Source organism: Hoplias malabaricus, chromosome 14 (assembly GCF_029633855.1).
Source record: "Hoplias malabaricus isolate fHopMal1 chromosome 14, fHopMal1.hap1, whole genome shotgun sequence".
Classification (NCBI taxonomy): Eukaryota; Metazoa; Chordata; class Actinopteri; order Characiformes; family Erythrinidae; genus Hoplias; species Hoplias malabaricus.
Window position 1 is genome coordinate 38,515,875 of NC_089813.1, and position 19,108 is coordinate 38,534,982.

General features: G+C 45.0%; 2 protein-coding genes across 6 annotated transcripts; one reads left to right on the top strand and one right to left on the bottom strand.

The window, feature by feature from the left end:
- Positions 1–272: 272 nt before the first annotated feature.
- Positions 273–4,024, bottom strand: lpxn (leupaxin). The gene is made up of 6 exons (XM_066643273.1): positions 3,930–4,024; positions 2,359–2,477; positions 1,386–1,438; positions 732–828; positions 552–597; positions 273–511 (listed from the first exon to the last, which is right to left on the bottom strand). The coding sequence occupies exons 1-6, from the start codon at positions 3,940–3,942 to the stop codon at positions 288–290; spliced, it is 552 nt and encodes a 183-aa protein (XP_066499370.1). The 5' UTR covers positions 3,943–4,024; the 3' UTR covers positions 273–287.
- Positions 481–18,713, top strand: znf692 (zinc finger protein 692). 5 transcript variants are annotated; one of them, XM_066644136.1, is made up of 12 exons: positions 481–612; positions 5,573–5,749; positions 7,248–7,279; positions 8,270–8,992; positions 9,540–9,612; positions 9,723–9,800; positions 11,659–11,760; positions 11,860–11,910; positions 12,385–12,463; positions 12,812–12,926; positions 14,920–15,019; positions 17,958–18,713. In XM_066644136.1, exons 2-12 carry the CDS (start codon positions 5,583–5,585, stop codon positions 18,169–18,171), a joined length of 1,734 nt encoding a protein of 577 aa, XP_066500233.1. In that variant the 5' UTR covers positions 481–612; positions 5,573–5,582; the 3' UTR covers positions 18,172–18,713. The 5 variants fall into 5 exon arrangements, 4 of the variants coding, with proteins under 4 accessions (XP_066500233.1, XP_066500232.1, XP_066500234.1 ...); XR_010795338.1 differs by lacking the exon at positions 481–612 and adding an exon at positions 4,821–5,068 and having other exon boundaries at positions 14,925–15,019; positions 17,958–18,095; XM_066644135.1 differs by lacking the exon at positions 481–612 and adding an exon at positions 4,821–5,068.
- The last annotated feature ends 395 nt before the right edge of the window (positions 18,714–19,108 follow it).

Here is a 19,108-nt window from a genome sequence, read left to right on the forward strand (position 1 = left end):
TAAACTCATGTGCAGCTGCTTCAGTGCCGATACACCTCCTCCAAAGCTACAAAGCTTAAGGGAGCTGTGGCCTAAAGAATAGTGAACTGGACTTTGGGCCAGAGAGTCACCAGTTCAATCCCCTCGACTGGCTGGAAAATTGGGGGCTGGGGAGTGAAGGAACAGCAGTGTCTCCTCCATCAACATCCACAGCTGAGCTGCTCTTGTGCATGGCACCTATAACCCACAAATACTGCCACTGCTTACTTCTAGAAACAGCTGAATTCACTAATCAAAGATTCGGCGAGTCAGTGTGGCTGTGTGTTCTGACCCGACTCAGTGTTTAACATTACCTTCCCAGCGATGCATTTTCCGCAGGAGCTGCAGTGACCCTTCGCGGCCGTACGGACGCCCATCTTCTCCATATCCGAGCTGAGTGACCCCAGCAGGTCGTCAATGGCGTCGACGTTCTTGGATAGCTGTTTTTTGTACAACGTCTTGTCCTGGGTGTTGTTTTTTTGTGTTGGTTTCCCTCTGGTTTGTTATCACCTGCAGGTTCTTCCCTGTCCTCTACCTTCTTGTCCTCTCAGCGAGCGGTGGAGTGATAGCTGGATCAACCTGAGACACCAGGAGGTACATATTTCCTGTGTTAATTCCACAGTCATGCAATACATCTATCGTATTTCCCTGTATAATTACCAGAATACTAGTGAGTCTATACCGCCCTCGTGTGGTTCACTTTGGTAACTCACCTCCAACCCCAGTCCCAGCAGTTCGTTCATGATGGAGTCCAGTTCTCGACTGGCTGTTCCTGGACTCATGACCTCGCCCTTCACCGGAGACAACTCACTGAAAACATATGGTGTTTTACAGGTGTATTCTTCAAGCAGCTTTGTTCAGCATCTCCAGCCACAGACTGGACGTTTCGGGGGTTGTTTGTTGGTTCGGGAGATTTTATTTGTATGTGTTTATTTGAGGTGTTGATGATGGTGTGTGATGTTTATATGGTTTTCCTGTTTGAGGGGGCGGACAGTGTGCAGCGAGAGGTGTGTTCACACTCTTCGGGAGCTCTGAGGTGTGTATATCTCACTCTCACTGCACACCGATGTCACAGGAAAGCAGCATGTGTTGCCTTGTTCACTGCACCCTTTTCAGTCCATAATCAACAGCGGCCTTGAGCTATCAATGCTACTCTAGGCTCAGCGCTGCAGAAGCTGCACTATGTAACTTTTGGAGGAGGGGAAGAGTCCACCTTTATAGGTTTTTAATGCAGGGTTCGTTGAGTTGCCATGAAGGGCTTATGTAGGTGCTGTGTAGCCTTATGAACATTGACATACAGTAAAGTGTTGCATTCAGAACCGAATCAACCTTGTGAGGTGAGGAGGGATGAAAGGGTGATGTGTTACCTGTAGGCAGACTTAGCTCCACCCTCTCCTGAGCCAGCACCTGAGCACTGACCCTGGGGACACAGAGAAACAGAGAATCATGGGATGTCTGATGCTTCATGTCATGTATTTTAAATTAGTCACAGAAACCTCCCCATAACAAACTTGGCGTATGATTCACCACATGATGTTTCTAAATGTTGCAACACAATGAACAAAGGAGAAGTCCTGCTGTGTTGGCTAACACACAGAGATTAGATAGCGTTGTGCTGAGTAATGAGGTGAGGGTGAGGGTATCCTCCCTACCAACCGTGTGTGTGTGTGTTTGTGAGTGACTGTGTGAATGTGTACAACTGTGTGTATGAGTGACTTTATGAGTGTGTGTAAACTTGTGTACAGGTGTGTGTATGAGTGTGTGTGTGTGTGTGTGTGTGTTTGTGTGTGTGTGTGTGAATGGGTGAGTGTGTATAAACTTGTGTACAGGTGTTTGTGTGTGTGTGTGTGTATGAGTGAATGGGTGAGTGTGTGTAAACTTTTGTACAGGTGTGTGTGTGTGTGTATGAGTGAATGGGTGAGTGTGTGTAAAATTGTCCGTGTGTGTGTGTATGAGTGAATGGGTGAGTGTGTATAAACTTGTGTACATGTGTTTGTGTATGAGTGTGTGTGTGTGTTTGTGTGTGTGTGTGTGTGTGTGTGAATGGGTGAGTGTGTGTAAACTTGTGTACAGGTGTGTGTGTGTGTATGAGTGAATGGGTGAGTGTGTGTAAACTTTTGTACAGGTGTGTGTGTGTGTGTGTGTGTGTGTATGAGTGAATGGGTGAGTGTGTGTAAAATTGTCCATGTGTGTGTGTATGAGTGAATGGGTGAGCATGTGTAAACTTGTGTAGAGGTGTGTGTGTGTGTGGTGTGATCCCGGGAGAGCTCTGGACCCACTGTGTCTGATCAAGATGAAGTGGTTAAAGAACACGAATGAATGAGTAAATCTATGTGTTACCAGTGCAGATCCATTCTTTGCGCCCTTTATGTCGGATGTGTTGAGGGTGAGGGTCTGAGGAGGTGTTAAAACAGGAGGAGCTTTTGCTGAGGTCTGAGCCAGTTCCTCCAACAGTAGATCTGCAGCACAGAGAGTCCACATGTAGAAAGTGTACAACACATATACACCAGAGGATAGCTGCTACCCATAATCCACTATGTCTTTTGTTAAAAACGTGTATAAAAATGTTCACTATCCTCCTGAATTCAGCTATTAATGAAAGTACATGCAAATATTTGTCATTATTAAACCTGTGACAGTGAACACACACACACTCTAGTGCACTAGGGGCTGTGACTACACACCCAGAGTGGCAGGGTACCTATCCCCAGCACCTGGGGAGCAGTTGTGGGTTCGGTGCCTTGCCGTGAGCTGTGGATCGAAGGAGGAGGACGGTGCTGTTCCTTCACTCCCACCGCCCCCAATTTTCCCACCTGTTGTGGAAGTCCAACCAGCTCATATCTGTTCTCTGTTTTTTAATTTTCTAAAGTAAAAGCTAAGTATTGACCTCAGCGTGAAGTGAGTGTTTCTCATGTAACAAAACAGTAATTATTTTCCCCATATTTTCATCCAGGTCACACTCTAACAGTCGTTTTATGAGGTTGTGAAATTCTGTAACTGCAGAAATGTGGCTTTGCTGTTGGTTTGCATCTTTCTATCTTCATGAGGAAGTGAATCAGGTGGTTTTTTTCTTCATCATTGCCATCGCAACGGATATGAAACAGAGAAAAACACGTTGCCTGCTGAGTGAGCTGCTAGCAATCTGTACTTCCAGTGCTCACTTTCCCAAGAATAAAAATAAAGTAGAAAATGACTGTCCTTTTTTGAAATGGTCACACCCTCAGCTTTCTAACGCCAACATCCCTTTACTCTTGAATCTCCATTACTTCATTTTCATTTTCCTGCCCCATTAACTTCCATTTGATGTTCAGAATGGGTTTACAATCTTATATACATGTTACCACTTTGAAAACACAAACGTTTGATGATTAGATGTTGTTACAATTAGAAATTACAGTTGAGAAACCCATCTACATTTAAAAATAATAATGAAATACTACTATCACTAATAATAATAATGATAATAATAAATAGAACACAGGGAAGCACCAGAGCTAGACAGAAAGTTATGACGTTTTTTGTGATCAATTTATGTTTTAATTATGATTTACATTATTCATCATAGCTGTAAAAAGTGGACTTGTGAGGACATTTGATTAATTAGCTTTGGATATGCTAAGAGTTACCCTACTACAACCCCTCCCCCAGCAAGAGAACAGAAGCATATTGCTATGTTATATAGCATATATAACATCCTCATTTTCCTTGTGAAATATTTATTTCAGAAGCCATTTAGCAACAACACTTAGTGTAATGAAGCATATAAGTTTGTGGCCCATGGGCAAACACAGCTCCCCTGAGACCATAACAGTGTAAGCTTCTTTGCTAGATATTAACTAGCTAATGCTAATCATATTCAAATGTATCACTCTCATTAAGTATATGATCAGAAAAAGACATAAATGGCTCACCAAGCTCATCCATGGTTAAATGTGAAGGATGGTGTGATGTGACTTGATTTGGTTGTAGCCTGAGTGAACTCACCACTGAAAGAATTTGCTTTTCCTGTTCTTACAGGTTTTTTTTTCTTTTTGCAAAAGTGCATCTGCATCACTTCCCTCTTTAAAACTTTCACAATGTTACACATGTGGCTTAATCTCTTACCTACTTCACCAATAAGTTTAATATACAATTACATATGCTCAAGTACAGTCTAGGGCAATAATGGTGGAATAGTGCTTTGCTGACTTTTATATCCTTTGACTTACAGCTAAGTAAATATTAGTGAGTGGTCTACTTTTTACACACTTTTTGTTTCATTATGATTCACTCCACTGACATTTCAGAGTATTTCACCAAGGATCCGAAAATAGAGGACAGAAAAATCCCATTTGCAGTGTTCACTTGCTGTCAACTATAGTAAAGTAAATGCTAAACTGATATTTCACCTTTGTTATTTAGAGATAATTCCAACTGTGTTGGACCTAGTCATTTCAGTTGTCAGTTTTTCAGTTGGTGGACTATCCCTAGTTTAGCAGTGACACAGGGGTGTTTAAAAACAGCACTGCTTTACTTTACTCTGTGGTGTTCCTGTGTGAGCATTTATGCTACATATTAAAAAACAGGGTGACGTGGAGGTAACAAAGAATGCAGAGCAACAGAACTATAAAGTGTACATATATGGTCAGCGTAGACGTTTAAATGGAAAATGAGTGTTGAAACTACGAGGCAGTTGTAATGTTTTGGTATCTAGGCCGTGATAAGAAATAATAGGGCGCCACAGAACTACATTTCCCATGATCCCTTGCTGTTACCATTAGCTTTGTATTGTATGCTAGGCTCACTTCCTACTATACGGCTTTTAGTGGTTGTAGCGGTTATTTTGAAGGGAACAGAAAGAGTAGATAAATTAGCTAATTTGTTCAGTTCTACTCGGTATTTCGTGTTTTACTAGCGGACTCTGTTTCTGGGCTTTTGTTCTGTTTGCTGTCGAGCGAACGCTACGCCGAGTAACGGCAGGTCCTTAAAAGGGCAACAACAACAACAACAACAGAGCGGTGGTGGGGCCCGCATTCAGCGGTCGGGTGCCTTCAGCACAGGGAATAAAGTGGTAACTATTTTTAGTACTTTTTCTAGCTTGAAGTGTCACAATATGTGCGTTTCTGTGGTTCCCCCGTCGTTTCTGTGTGACTGCAAACAAAATAAAAGTACTGAAAATGTGTCATCTGGTCATTAGCCTGAATGGGATTTCAGGGTTCAGTTGTGCAGGTGCTGTTTTTCTAACCCCTATAACTCTGGGGCAACATCCTATACATTTGGGATGAGTTGGATTGATGTATGTGATCTAGAACTAATCCCCCAACACCTTTTCTAATGTCCTTGTGGCAATCAAATCCTCATAGCAATGTTCAAGCAATAATCAGAGTTTACAAGGACAGAAACATATATATCAGTGGCTCAGACACAGCAGTGCTCCTGGAGTTTTACATCTCTGTGCCCACTCACTGCCTGCGCTATTAGACTCGTCTGTGGATGCTGTTGGATGGATGTGATTGGTTGCTGGACTGTTTCCAGATGTCCATACATATCTCTTTTATTTCCGTTCTTCCTGCAGAGCTTTTATAATGCCGTCGCTTAAAGATTCTGTACGAAAACAGAGGCGCAGAGAGCTGGACGCCAGGAGAAGCAAGTCTCGAGTCCGACTGGGCTCATGTTTGGAGAGCTGGGGTCGGCTGAAGGAAACACTGGGCTTCTCTCTTCACTCGGAGCTCGCTCGGTATCTGCTGGACAGGTGAAGTTATGTAACACAACTCTGTGCCGACCATCCCTATGTTTGGAGGCAGTTTGTTTAATATAAAAGCAATTTGGTTCCAGACACTTACACAAAATAATAAAGTATAAGTCTATAATGCAATTCATATTCAGAAGGCCTCGTATTTTAAAAGTGGAGATCCAATCTTGAGGTACGTAGTTTGACATAGATCTATTGTAAATGAGTTATAACATTTGAACACAGTGGCTGTCCTTTACACTGAGTGAAAATGTCATGATAAATGGACCAATAGAAATGCTACAAAATGTCAATGACTTCTATTGAAAGGTTTTTCCTTCTCCAGCAATATTGCTATTTTAGGAGATACATGGTTTTAATTGGACAGCGACTATATTTAAGTATATTAATTATCATTTTAATAACTCATTGATATTCCCTGTAGGGGCGGTACAGTGGCGCTGCAGGTAGGTGTCGCAGTCACACAGCTCCAGGGACCTGGAGGCTGTGGGTTCGAGTCCCGCTCCGGGTGACTGTCTGTGAGGAGTGTGGTGTGTTCCCCCTGTGTCTGCGTGGGTTTCCTTGGGGTGCTCCGGTTTCCTCCCACAGTCCAAAAACACACGTAGGTGGTGTGTGTGTGTGTGTGTGTGTGTTGCCCTGTGAAGGACTGGCGCCCCCTCCAGGGTGTATTCCTGCCTTGCGCCCAATGATTCCAGGTAGGCTCTGGACCCACCGCGACCCTGAACTGGATAAGGGTTACAGATAATGAATGAATGAATGTTTCCTGTAGAATTTATTATTATTGTACAGCATATAAAATAACAGACATGAATATGATGGGTGCAGTGAAGGTCTAAAGGGCAGAGAGGTGAGCTTTGGACCAAAATGTTGCTGGTTTGATGCCTGGACCAGTAGGAAATTTGAGGGGTGGGGAAGTGAATAAACAGCACTTTATTCACCTTCAACATCCATGGCTGAAGTGCCTTTGAGCAAGGCACCACTGCTATTGGTGCCTGCCACTCTGGGTGCATGTGTGTTCACTGCCCCAACTACTAGTGTGTGTGTGTGTGTGTGTGTGTGTGTGTGTGTGTGTGTGTTCACCGCTACAGATAGATTAAATTCAGAGTCAAAATTTGCTTGTACTACTGTGCAATGACAATAAAATAAAGTGTTTACATTTTTCAAAGTGCATTTGAACCTTGGAGCTGGGGTCATTATTATGAAGAGGTTTTATTAATAATAGTTTATTAAATCGTTATGTTAACACTCTATGAGAAAACTGAGATTCTGACAGGATGGTGATTATAAATCGCTATCAGTGAGACTCAAAGTGATCAAGGTGATAAACACATTGTAAACCGAGGGTTTGTGGCTGTATGAACTTGCTGTGAATTTTGTCGCACGCTGTTTTTCGACCACTTCCCTGCAGACTCCGCCCCCTTTCAAACTACATATGAAAGTGATCCTCATTGTGAGAGTAAAGTTTGAGTGATCATTCTCCACACTTCTCTTTCAACAGTTACTTCTCCAGAGCGTGCAGCAGGTGTTCAGGTACGGCCTATCTGCCTCATGCTCAGTACACTGCCCATGTGTGACCTGCTTTATGCACCATTCCCATCCAGGAGTGGTTCCTTAGGTTTATGATGTAAGAAACTGTGACTAAGCATACTTACCCTTTAAGTAGGAAACTAACTCTGTATCTTCTGTTTAGATAGTTAAACTCACATCTATTGGATTCATTTTTAAACATTTCCTGTCTGTCTGTGTGTGTGTGTGTGTGTGTGTGTGTGTGTGTGTGTGTGTGTCTGTCTGTGTGTGTCTGTGTGTATGTGTCTGTGTGTCTGTGTGTGTGGGTGTGTGTGTGTGTGTGTGTATGTGTATGTGTCTGTGTGTGTCTGTGTGTGTGTGTATCTGTGTGTGTCTGTGTGTGTGTGTGTCTGTCTGTGTGTGTGTGTGTGTGTGTGTGTGTGTCTGTCTGTCTGTGTGTCGGTGTGTGTGTGTGTGTGTGTGTATGTGTGTGTATGTGTCTGTGTGTCTGTGTCTCTGTGGGTGTGTGTGTGTGTGTATGTGTCTGTGTGCCTGTGTGGGTGTGGGTGGGTGTGTGTGTATGTGTCTGTGTGTCTGTGTGTGTGTGTCTGTGTGTGTGTGTCTGTTTGTCTGTGTGTGTGTCTGTGTGTCTGTGTCTGTGTCTGTGTGTGTGTGTGTCTGTGTGCGTGTGTGTGTGTCTCTGTGTGTGTCTGTGTCTGTGTGTGTATCTGTGTGTGTGTGTCTGTGTCTGTGTCTGTGTCTGTGTGTGTGTCTGTGTGTGTGTCTGTGTGTGTGTGTGTCTGTTTGTCTGTGTGTGTGTCTGTGTCTGTGTGTGTGTCTGTCTGTGTCTGTGTGTGTGTGTGTCTGTGTGCGTGTGTGTGTGTCTGTGTCTGTGTGTGTATCTGTGTGTGTGTGTCTTTGTCTGTGTCTGTGTGTGTGTCTGTGTGTGTGTCTGTGTCTGTGTGTGTGTGTTTTATTTATTTATTTATTCATTTATATCTCTCTTCTCCTTAGGTGATGAGAAAAGCATCACCCCAAGGACCTTCCTCACCACAGCTGCTTCACTCCAACATCTCGTTGTCTTGGTCCACAACCACAGTCAGAAATGTCCACTGCCACCAGTTCTGCACCATAAAGTCCACATGCAGGCTCACCCTAAAGGCTCCGTAAGCTCTGACTATAATACCTCAGTCCAGGCTGAGCCTGAAGCTTCCATACAGACAGACCCTATAGTCGCTGTCGATGTTGGCGCTGTCTCATCTGTCTCCTCCATCCGGACGAACTGTAAAGACCCCGTACAGCCTGACTCTAAAATGACCACACAGCCCAGCCCTGTAGTCCACATCCAGAGTGACCCTATAAACCCCACACAGCCCAGCCCTAGAACCAACGCACTGGTACGTGAAGTAGAGGACTGTCTGAAGTTCACCTGCAAAGAGGGACATGTGTTTACGTGGTGTCCAGCGCAGACAGAGCCTGAGACAGAGGGAGGTGAAAAGGAACGAGACGAAGAACAAGGAGATGTTGCTTTTCCAGAAATAATCAGTACTCAACCACATGGGCAGAGAAAAGCAGAAGAGGATAAAATGGAGTCTGTGAATGAAAGGTCGCCCCCTGGTGTGAGAACAAGGTGTAGCAGAAGGGTAGAAACTGTTCCCAGTAATACCCCTCTGTCCAGAGAGGAAGGGGAGCTTGGGGAAGATGTCTCAAACTGCTCTAGAGGTGATGAAGAACCAGGTAAGAACAAGGTTGGATTTCTTGAAGGTCTTGCACATACATATTATAAAACTAATCTCTCATTCAGTGCATCTGCACATTAATATGGGGCCCACACAGTGGGAAACAACACCACCAGTCAGTTTTCTGTTTGTGTGAGAACACAAAGGCAGAACAGACACAACGAGCACTGAGTAAAAATGGAGAAAACGAGAGAAAACGAGAATGGAGAAGGAAGAGAACTGAGCAAAAATGGCTAAATGGCGAAAATGGGTCCCGGTGAACAGCGAGCGGCTCATGATCATTATCAGGCTGTTTAGACACGGGGAGAATGCTGCTGTGGTGTTTAATCCTTGTGGTATTTTACCCAGAACTCTGTTCCCTTATGAAAATAGGGAGAATGTGTATTATTTATATCGAGGCACTAATAATTGCTCTGCATTAAAGGCCTCAGAAATCTGCTAGGTTTATGTTCAGGAAGCAGGTGAGTGATATTCTTAGGCTTGATGTATTAAGTGATTTATAAAGAGTATTGCTTTATCCTTCACTGTTGTTTGCTCTGAAACAGAACGGCCTGAGGAGGAGAAACCTGCACAAGAAGGAAGTGCTTCAGGGCTCGCTGATTCTCCTCTGAATCACAGGTAAAGTTGTGGTTTCTCTGTGTCTTTACTACAGTCCTGCAGCAACATTAACTGCAGATTATTCATGAGTGACCACCGTTATCCTATACACATCTGCATTTTCCTTTCAGAAGGCCACCTGGCGGAAATGAGATGGACACAGAAGGCTTCAGAAATGTTGGGAGTGAAAATCAGAGCTCTGTGGATAGGTTAGAAATCCACATATAAACCAAGCCCCCTCTCATTTATCTTTTTTAAAGTTTTAACGTGCAATTATTTGTCATTGTAACACACACACACACACACTTCTAAGCCCTCTTCTCTAACCATTAGGCCACGGCTGTCTTTTAGATCGTCTCTCTGAATTAAAACAAGAGGAAAGTCTCCCTTTTTCTCTACACTTTGCTCATTGTGTCTACTTTTATTTCTCAGATGTTAAAGCAGCATCTCTTTGTTTTAATGTTAGTGAAAGATAATGTTAAGAGAGAAGCTTTTCGAGCGCTGACCCCTGGTGGCGATTTAAAAATTTTGTCAGTTCCTGAGGAGGGCAATTGCTTCCTGAGGCTGCATTCGTTTGCATTAGCTTTAATGCTAAATGTAGCCTTGCTGTACATTTATACATCCATCCATTATCTGTAACTGCTGTAATCTGTAATCTGTAAAATCCAATTCACACTCCTCACAGACAGTCACCAAGAGGCAACCTACACAGACACAGGGAGAACACACCACACTCCTCACAGACAGTCACCCGGAGGAAACCCACGCAGACACAGGGAGAACACACCACACTCCTCACAGACAGTCTCCCGGAAGAAACCCACGCAGACACAGGGAGAACACACCACACTCCTCACAGACAGTCTCCCGGAGGAAACCCACGCAGACACAGGGAGAACACACCACACTCCTCACAGACAGTCACCCGGAGGAAACCCACGCAGACACAGGGAGAACACACCACACTCCTCACAGACAGTCTCCCGGAGGAAACCCACGCAGACACAGGGAGAACACACCACACTCCTCACAGACAGTCACCCGGAGGAAACCCACGCAGACACAGAGAGAACACACCACACTCCTCACAGACAGTCTCCCGGAGGAAACCCACGCAGACACAGGGAGAACACACCACACTCCTCACAGACAGTCTCCCGGAGGAAACCCACGCAGACACAGGGAGAACACACCACACTCCTCACAGACAGTCACCCGGAGGAAACCCACACAGACACAGGGAGAACACACTACACTCCTCACAGACAGTCTCCCGGAGGAAACCCACGCAGACACAGAGAGAACACACCACACTCCTCACAGACAGTCTCCCGGAGGAAACCCACGCAGACACAGGGAGAACACACCACACTCCTCACAGACAGTCTCCCGGAGGAAACCCTCGCAGACACAGGGAGAACACACCACACTCCTCACAGACAGTCACCCGGAGGAAACCCACACAGACACAGGGAGAACACACCACACAGACAGTCACCCGGAGGAAACCCACGCAGACACAGGGAGAACACACCACACTCCTCACAGACAGTCACCCAGAGCAGGAATCGAACCCACAACCTCCAGGTCCCTGGAGCTGTGTGACTGCGACACTAACCTGCTGCACCACCGTGTCGCCCTACATTCATACAGAAAATGAATAAACTGCAGGAAATTAAATGAGACATTGCATTTCGATCAGTCTAAACACTGATTGATGCTAATATGTTTTTAGTAAATAAGTATATATAAAATAACAATTCCTCCCCTCCTCCACAAGTTACATAGTGCAGTTTCTGCAGTGCTGAGCCCAGAGTAGCAGTAACAGAGACACGACTCTGTCGGTTACACGTCAGTGAAAACCCCACAATCATTCTGAAGCTGTAATATTAAGGTACAAATACTACATAGTGTTCCTTTAAACCCACTCAGTTCAGCTCTGCAGCTCGTTATCATGGCTTTCCTGATTTGACCAGTGTGTTGCACAGGGAAAATTCTAATGTCCACAGAGCTGTGACCCAGAAGGAACCAAGATTTAAACCGTTCCTTTGTTTCTACTTGTTCCAGTGAACGAAACACCACTGCCGTACCAGCCTCATCCAAGAGGGGGCGACAAAGGAGAGCAGATCTGCCTGAAAAAAAGAGGACATTGAGGTCAGGAAGGGACAGGTTAGCTCAGTGCTGGTAAATAATGGAGTGTTTTATCCGAAGGGTTGTAGTGTGGTTTGTGCTCATCATTGTGTGCTTGTTTACCTCTGTATCTTTCAGACAGCAGCCGGTAAAAGAGGATGTGGCACAGATCTGTAGCCGGAGAAAAAGGTGTGGATGGGTTTAACACTAATTTTAAGAATGAACTATGTCATTTCTGTTGTTGTGTGCAAATAATTTGCCACTGAATTGATCTTTAAATTACTGTAGATTTCTCTGGTGTTTGAAGAAACAATGGGTTGTAAAGGAGCGGTCAGCCATTTTCTGTTTTGGTTCGGCTTCATGGTATAAAACAGACACTATGCTGATACCTAGTGGTCTGTATTTATAAGAGATTCTGGATTAGACGTATTTTAAACATGGCCTCTATAGAGGACCCACTCTATGGATCATAAACTTTTTCATTCGTAGACTACGAAGCAGTGGATTCCTCTCATGTGCTGCACCTTATAAAAATGTGTAAAAAAAAATGTAATCACTTTCATTCTTCATATGTTTTGGTGGTAAATGTCGCTGATTGATCCTTTAAAATGATTAAATATTATTCATTTCTGTTAAAGTTATTATTGTGTTTTGCTTTTACAGAAAGGCCACCCCAAAACTGATTTTGCCCTGTGAGTTCGAAGGCTGCTGGAAAATCTTTTCCAGTCGGCAGTATTTGAACGTGAGCATTTTTTTTATACTTTCATATTTACTCTATTATATATATTACAGTAAGGACTGGCGCCCCCTCCAGGGTGTGTTCCCGCCTTGCGCCCAATGATTCCAGGTAGGCTCTGGACCCACCGCGACCCTGAACTGGATAAGGGTTACAGATAATGAATGAATGAATGAATATATTACAGTATAATGGACTGGCACACTGTCCAGGTGTATTCCTGCCTTGTGCCCAGTTGTTGTGTGATGTTCCTGCCTGAGCTGGGAATCAAACCCTCATGGACGATCAATTTTAAATACTACATGATCAAAACTATAAAAAGCACAAGGTGTGTAAATCCTCTCTTCCCTGTAGCACCACATGAAGTACCAGCACTTTCAGCAGAAGACCTTCATCTGCTCCCACCCCTCCTGCGGAAAGTCCTTCAACTTCAAGAAGCACCTCAAAGAGCACGAAAAGCTGCACAGTGGTGAGACATCAGCCTTCCTTCCTTCAACAGATAGAGCGTCAACCAGGGAGCAGATTAAGGCCTTTAACGCTGGGTCAGCGTTCATCCAAGTTCATGCAGCAGGAATAAGGATGTTCTAGAACAGTGAGAGAATGGGAGTGGTGGTGGGGGGGGGTGATCTAGAACAGTCTGAGTCAGGACATTCAAGAACAGCATTGATGAGGACTTTCTTGAAGAGTAGGATCTGCACTATTTTAGACAAGTCTGAGGGGGGACATACTAGAATTGTCTGAGAGATTCTGTTCTAGAACATTCTGTATGGAGACATGTAGGAGGGCTGGAATAAGGACATTCTATGATGAGAATAGGATGAATTGAATGAGACATCCTACAACAGTCACTGATAATAGGGAACAGTTCTAGAGACGTGCGGATAGACAATGTGAATTAGAGCAGTGTGAATAGGGAAGGTGTTCTAAGGCAGTGTGATTAGTGAATCAGTTTTAGAGCAGTGTGAATAGAGAAGAGGTTCTAGAGCAGTGTGCATAGAGAAGAGGTTCTAGAGCAGTGTGAATAGGGAAGGTGTTCTAAGGCAGTGTGATTAGTGAATCAGTTTTAGAGCAGTGTGAATAGAGAAGAGGTTCTAGAGCAGTGTGCATAGAGAAGAGGTTCTAGAGCAGTGTGCATAGAGAAGAGGTTCTAGAGCAGTGTGAATAGGGAAGGTGTTCTAAGGCAGTGTGATTAGTGAATCAGTTTTAGAGCAGTGTGAATAGAGAAGAGGTTCTAGAGCAGTGTGCATAGAGAAGAGGTTCTAGAGCAGTGTGCATAGAGAAGAGGTTCTAGAGCAGTGTGAATAGGGAAGGTGTTCTAAGGCAGTGTGAATAGTGAATCAGTTTTAGAGCAGTGTGAATAGAGAAGAGGTTCTAGAGCAGTGTGCATAGAGAAGAGGTTCTAGAGCAGTGTGAATAGGGAAGGTGTTCTAAGGCAGTGTGATTAGTAAATCAGTTTTAGAGCAGTGTGAATAGAGAAGAGGTTCTAGAGCAGTGTGCATAGAGAAGAGGTTCTAGAGCAGTGTGAATAGGGAAGGTGTTCTAAGGCAGTGTGAATAGTGAATCAGTTTTAGAGCAGTGTGAATAGAGAAGAGGTTCTAGAGCAGTGTGCATAGAGAAGAGGTTCTAGAGCAGTGTGAATAGGGAAGGTGTTCTAAGGCAGTGTGATTAGTGAATCAGTTTTAGAGCAGTGTGAATAGAGAAGAGGTTCTAGAGCAGTGTGCATAGAGAAGAGGTTCTAGAGCAGTGTGCATAGAGAAGAGGTTCTAGAGCAGTGTGAATAGGGAAGGTGTTCTAAGGCAGTGTGAATAGTGAATCAGTTTTAGAGCAGTGTGAATAGAGAAGAGGTTCTAGAGCAGTGTGCATAGAGAAGAGGTTCTAGAGCAGTGTGAATAGGGAAGGTGTTCTAAGGCAGTGTGATTAGTGAATCAGTTTTAGAGCAGTGTGAATAGAGAAGAGGTTCTAGAGCAGTGTGAATAGGGAAGGTGTTCTAAGGCAGTGTGAATAGTGAATCAGTTTTAGAGCAGTGTGAATAGAGAAGAGGTTCTAGAGCAGTGTGAATAGGGAAGGTGTTCTAAGGCAGTGTGAATAGTGAATCAGTTTTAGAGCAGTGTGAATAGAGAAGAGGTTCTAGAGCAGTGTGAATAGGGAAGGTGTTCTAAGGCAGTGTGAATAGTGAATCAGTTTTAGAGCAGTGTGAATAGAGAAGAGGTTCTAGTGCAGTTTGAATAGTGAAGAGGCTTTAGAACCATGGAAATAAGGAAGAGGTTCTAGAGAAGTGAGGATAGTGAAAAAGATCTAGAGCAGTGTTAATAAGGAACATGATCTAGAGCAGTGTGACTAAAGGGAGAAGAACAAAAAATGAGTGGTTATAATTGATGCCTCTGTGCAGTTGGAGATGTCCCAGTGGCAGATGGTGTGTGTTGATGTTAGCGTTGTGTTATTTATGTTTTTTTCTGTGTTAGATCAGAAGGATTACATCTGTGAGTTCTGTGCTCGAGCGTTTAGAACCAGCAGCAACCTGAGCATCCACCGCAGAATTCACACTGGAGAGAAACCACTACAGTAAGATCGAAAGAACCTTCTCTTATTTCCCCCTGCCGCAAAACAAAGGTATTTTATAGAGTGCTGGATAAAGCAGTCACCACCAAGGTGCAGGAGCTCCATTTTGGTTGTGTACAGTTTGCATGCTTTGCAAATGCTTGCTGTTTGCTTTGCAAATGTCTCAAATGGAGATATGATCATTTATTGCAAGTGAAACAACTGTAGAAATAGCGAGCGGACTTGCAGAGGCAGAGCAGTGTGTTAATTCTCTCTGTCAGGAGCATCTACTTTAAGTGTAAATGCCCTGCTTTCATTTAAATTACTTTATCATCTGGTTATAATACATTATCTGCTTGTAATATTATAAAACTACCCGGTCTGTTTAACTTTAAACTTTCTTATGATTAGCCAGAGAAAATGTTAAATATCTATTTCATTACATTGGTGTAAAGTGTTACTTGCATCGAGAAGCTCTAGGTTTGATCTTCCCTCCATTGAGGGGCTCCCTCCTCCTCCTCCTCCTCCTCCTCCGCTTTCCCATTGGGGAGAGACTCAGTGAGATACTTCAGAGCTGGCGCGGGAGACACGGAGGTGGATGTTCCTTCACAGGAAACCTTCATGTTTAAATTTGGGGATTGAAGGAGGCATTAACAATTGTAAAATTATTTTTAAACGTAACGTATAAATAGATGGGCGGCACGGTGGTGCAGTAGGTAGGTGTCGCAGTCGCACAGCTCCAGGGACCTCGAGGTTGTGGGTTCGATTCCTCCGGGTGACTGTCTGTGAGGAGTGTGGTGTGTTCTCCCTGTGTTTGTGTGGGTTTCCTCCGGGTGACTGTCTGTGAGGAGTGTGGTGGGTTCGCTCTGTGTCTGTGTGGGTTTCCTCCGGGTGACTGTCTGTGAGGAGTGTGGTGTGTTCTCCCTGTGTCTGCGTGGGTTTCCTCCGGGTGACTGTCTGTGAGGAGTGTGGTGTGTTCTCTCTGTGTCTGCGTGGGTTTCCTCCGGGTGATTGTCTGTGAGGAGTGTGGTGTGTTCTCTCTGTGTCTGAGTGGGTTTCCTCCGGGTGACTGTCTGTGAGGAGTGTGGTGGGTTCGCTCTGTGTCTGTGTGGGTTTCCTCCGGGTGACTGTCTGTGAGGAGTGTGGTGTGTTCTCCCTGTGTCTGCGTGGGTTTCCTCCGGGTGACTGTCTGTGAGGAGTGTGGTGTGTTCTCTCTGTGTCTGCGTGGGTTTCCTCCGGGTGATTGTCTGTGAGGAGTGTGGTGTGTTCTCTCTGTGTCTGAGTGGGTTTCCTCCGGGTGACTGTCTGTGAGGAGTGTGGTGTGTTCTCTCTGTGTCTGTGTGGGTTTCCTCCGGGTGACTGTCTGTGAGGAGTGTGGTGGGTTCGCTCTGTGTCTGTGTGGGTTTCCTCCGGGTGACTGTCTGTGAGGAGTGTGGTGTGTTCTCCCTGTGTCTGCGTGGGTTTCCTCCGGGTGACTGTCTGTGAGGAGTGTGGTGTGTTCTCTCTGTGTCTGCGTGGGTTTCCTCCGGGTGATTGTCTGTGAGGAGTGTGGTGTGTTCTCTCTGTGTCTGAGTGGGTTTCCTCCGGGTGACTGTCTGTGAGGAGTGTGGTGTGTTCTCTCTGTGTCTGTGTGGGTTTCCTCCGGGTGACTGTCTGTGAGGAGTGTGGTGTGTTCTCTCTGTGTCTGAGTGGGTTTCCTCCGGGTGACTGTCTGTGAGGAGTGTGGTGTGTTCTCTCTGTCTGTGTGGGTTTCCTCCGGGTGACTGTCTGTGAGGAGTGTGGTGTGTTCTCTCTGTGTCTGCGTGGGTTTCCTCCGGGTGATTGTCTGTGAGGAGTGTGGTGTGTTCTCTCTGTGTCTGCGTGGGTTTCCTCCGGGTGATTGTCTGTGAGGAGTGTGGTGTGTTCTCTCTGTGTCTGAGTGGGTTTCCTCCGGGTGACTGTCTGTGAGGTGTGTGGTGTGTTCTCTCTGTGTCTGCGTGGGTTTCCTCCGGGTGACTGTCTGTGAGGAGTGTGGTGTGTTCTCTCTGTGTCTGCGTGGGTTTCCTCCGGGTGACTGTCTGTGAGGAGTGTGGTGTGTTCTCTCTGTGTCTGCGTGGGTTTCCACCGGGTGACTGTCTTTGAGGAGTGTGGTGTGTTCTCTCTCTGTCTGTGTGGGTTTCCTCCAGGTGACTGTCTGTGAGGAGTGTGGTGTGTTCTCTCTGTGTATGCGTGGGTTTCCTCCAGGTGACTGTCTGTGAGGAGTGTGGTGTGTTCTCTCTGTGTATGCGTGGGTTTCCTCCAGGTGACTGTCTGTGAGGAGTGTGGTGTGTTCTCTCTGTGTATGCGTGGGTTTCCTCCAGGTGACTGTCTGTGAGGAGTGTGGTGTGTTCTCTCTGTGTCTGCATGGGTTTCCTCAGGGTGACTGTCTGTGAGGAGTGTGGTGTGTTCTCTCTGTGTATGCGTGGGTTTCCTCCAGGTGACTGTCTGTGAGGAGTGTGGTGTGTTCTCTCTGTGTATGCGTGGGTTTCCTCCAGGTGACTGTCTGTGAGGAGTGTGGTGTGTTCTCTCTGTGTATGCGTGGGTTTCCTCCAGGTGACTGTCTGTGAGGAGTGTGGTGTGTTCTCTCTGTGTCTGTGTGGGTTTCCTCTGGGTGACTGTCTGTGAGGAGTGTGGTGTGTTCTCTCTGTGTCTGTGTGGGTTTCCTCTGGGTGCTCCGGTTTCCTCCCACAGTCCAAAAACACACGTTGGTAGGTGGATTGGTGACTCAAAAGTATCCGTAGGTGTGAATGTGTGTGTGTGTGTGTTGCCCTGTGAAGGACTGGCGCCCCCTCCAGGGTGTATTCCCGCCTTGCGCCCAATGATTCCAGGTAGGCTCCGGACCCACCGCGACCCTGAACTGGATAAGGGACACAGATAATGAATGACAGATAATGAGATATAAATAGATTTAACAATATTGTGTGTGTGTGTGTGTGTGTGTCAGGTGTGAAGTTTGTGGATTTACTTGCATACAGAAGGCCTCTCTGAACTGGCACATGAAGAAACACGATGCTGAGAGCAGCTACCAGTTTCCCTGCGAGATCTGTGGCAGACGCTTTGAGAAAAGAGACAACGTAACTGCACATAAAAGCAAGAGTCACCCGGAGAACACCACCAGCACCCCCACCACCGGCAGCAGCAAGGACACAAAGGATTAAAACACATGGGACCGAATGGAAACCCCCTCAACGCCTCTGAAAAAAACACACCTGAAGCGGAAGACAGCACTGAGCTAGAAAGTTAGCGTGAGACTGACTGGTTGGGTGCATTGTGTTGGTGACCGAGGCTCTGTGGCCTCACCTTCAGGTCTAAGGTCACATAGCTCAATCAGCCATTGGGCTGTGGAGCAGTGGCACTACTGTCCCTGAAGTGAAGTGATGGAAGCCAGTTCATGGAGTCGATTCAGAACGAATCATCCGACATCAGCACCAGACTTCGCTAATGTTCTTGTGGCTGATTATAATCAAATTCTCACAGAAATGTTCCAAAATCTAGACTACACGGCTGTAAAGCTGACCTTAATTTAAAGACAATAAAAATAAAACTCTTAAATCAGTGGTTATTAATTAATAATTCCAGTTGAGGCATAGTTCCTGTTAAAATCTGTTTTTTGTTTTGTTTTTTTTACAGTCAGTTTGGAAATAAGTTGTTTCTTGTTTTGTCTTATTTCTCTGTTAGGTTTACTATATGTCTATTGTTTATCACCTCATGTGCGTTAATAAATATTAAATAAATAATTGTTTAACCGAGTGTGTAGTTCTTTTTTACATCATGTTTATTAACTTTCTCATTTTCAAATCGAAAGTGCCCTTTAATCTAATCTATTTTTATTCACAGGTCATTTTTTCCCCTGATAATCCAGTCTACTATGATAATAAGGGGAGCCACCGATGAATATATTTGCATTAATTATCATAATCGAATTCCAACCCTTCCCGCCCTTTTTGGTCTTGTCTGGAGATTGAACTGAGTTTCGACCAATCAGGATGTGTTCTAACAGGTGGGCGTTGCCTCTGAGTACTTAGTTAAAAATTGATTGGCGGCTGCATTGCTATTGGGGTCACGCCCTCAGACGGTTACCATGCTTGTACACTG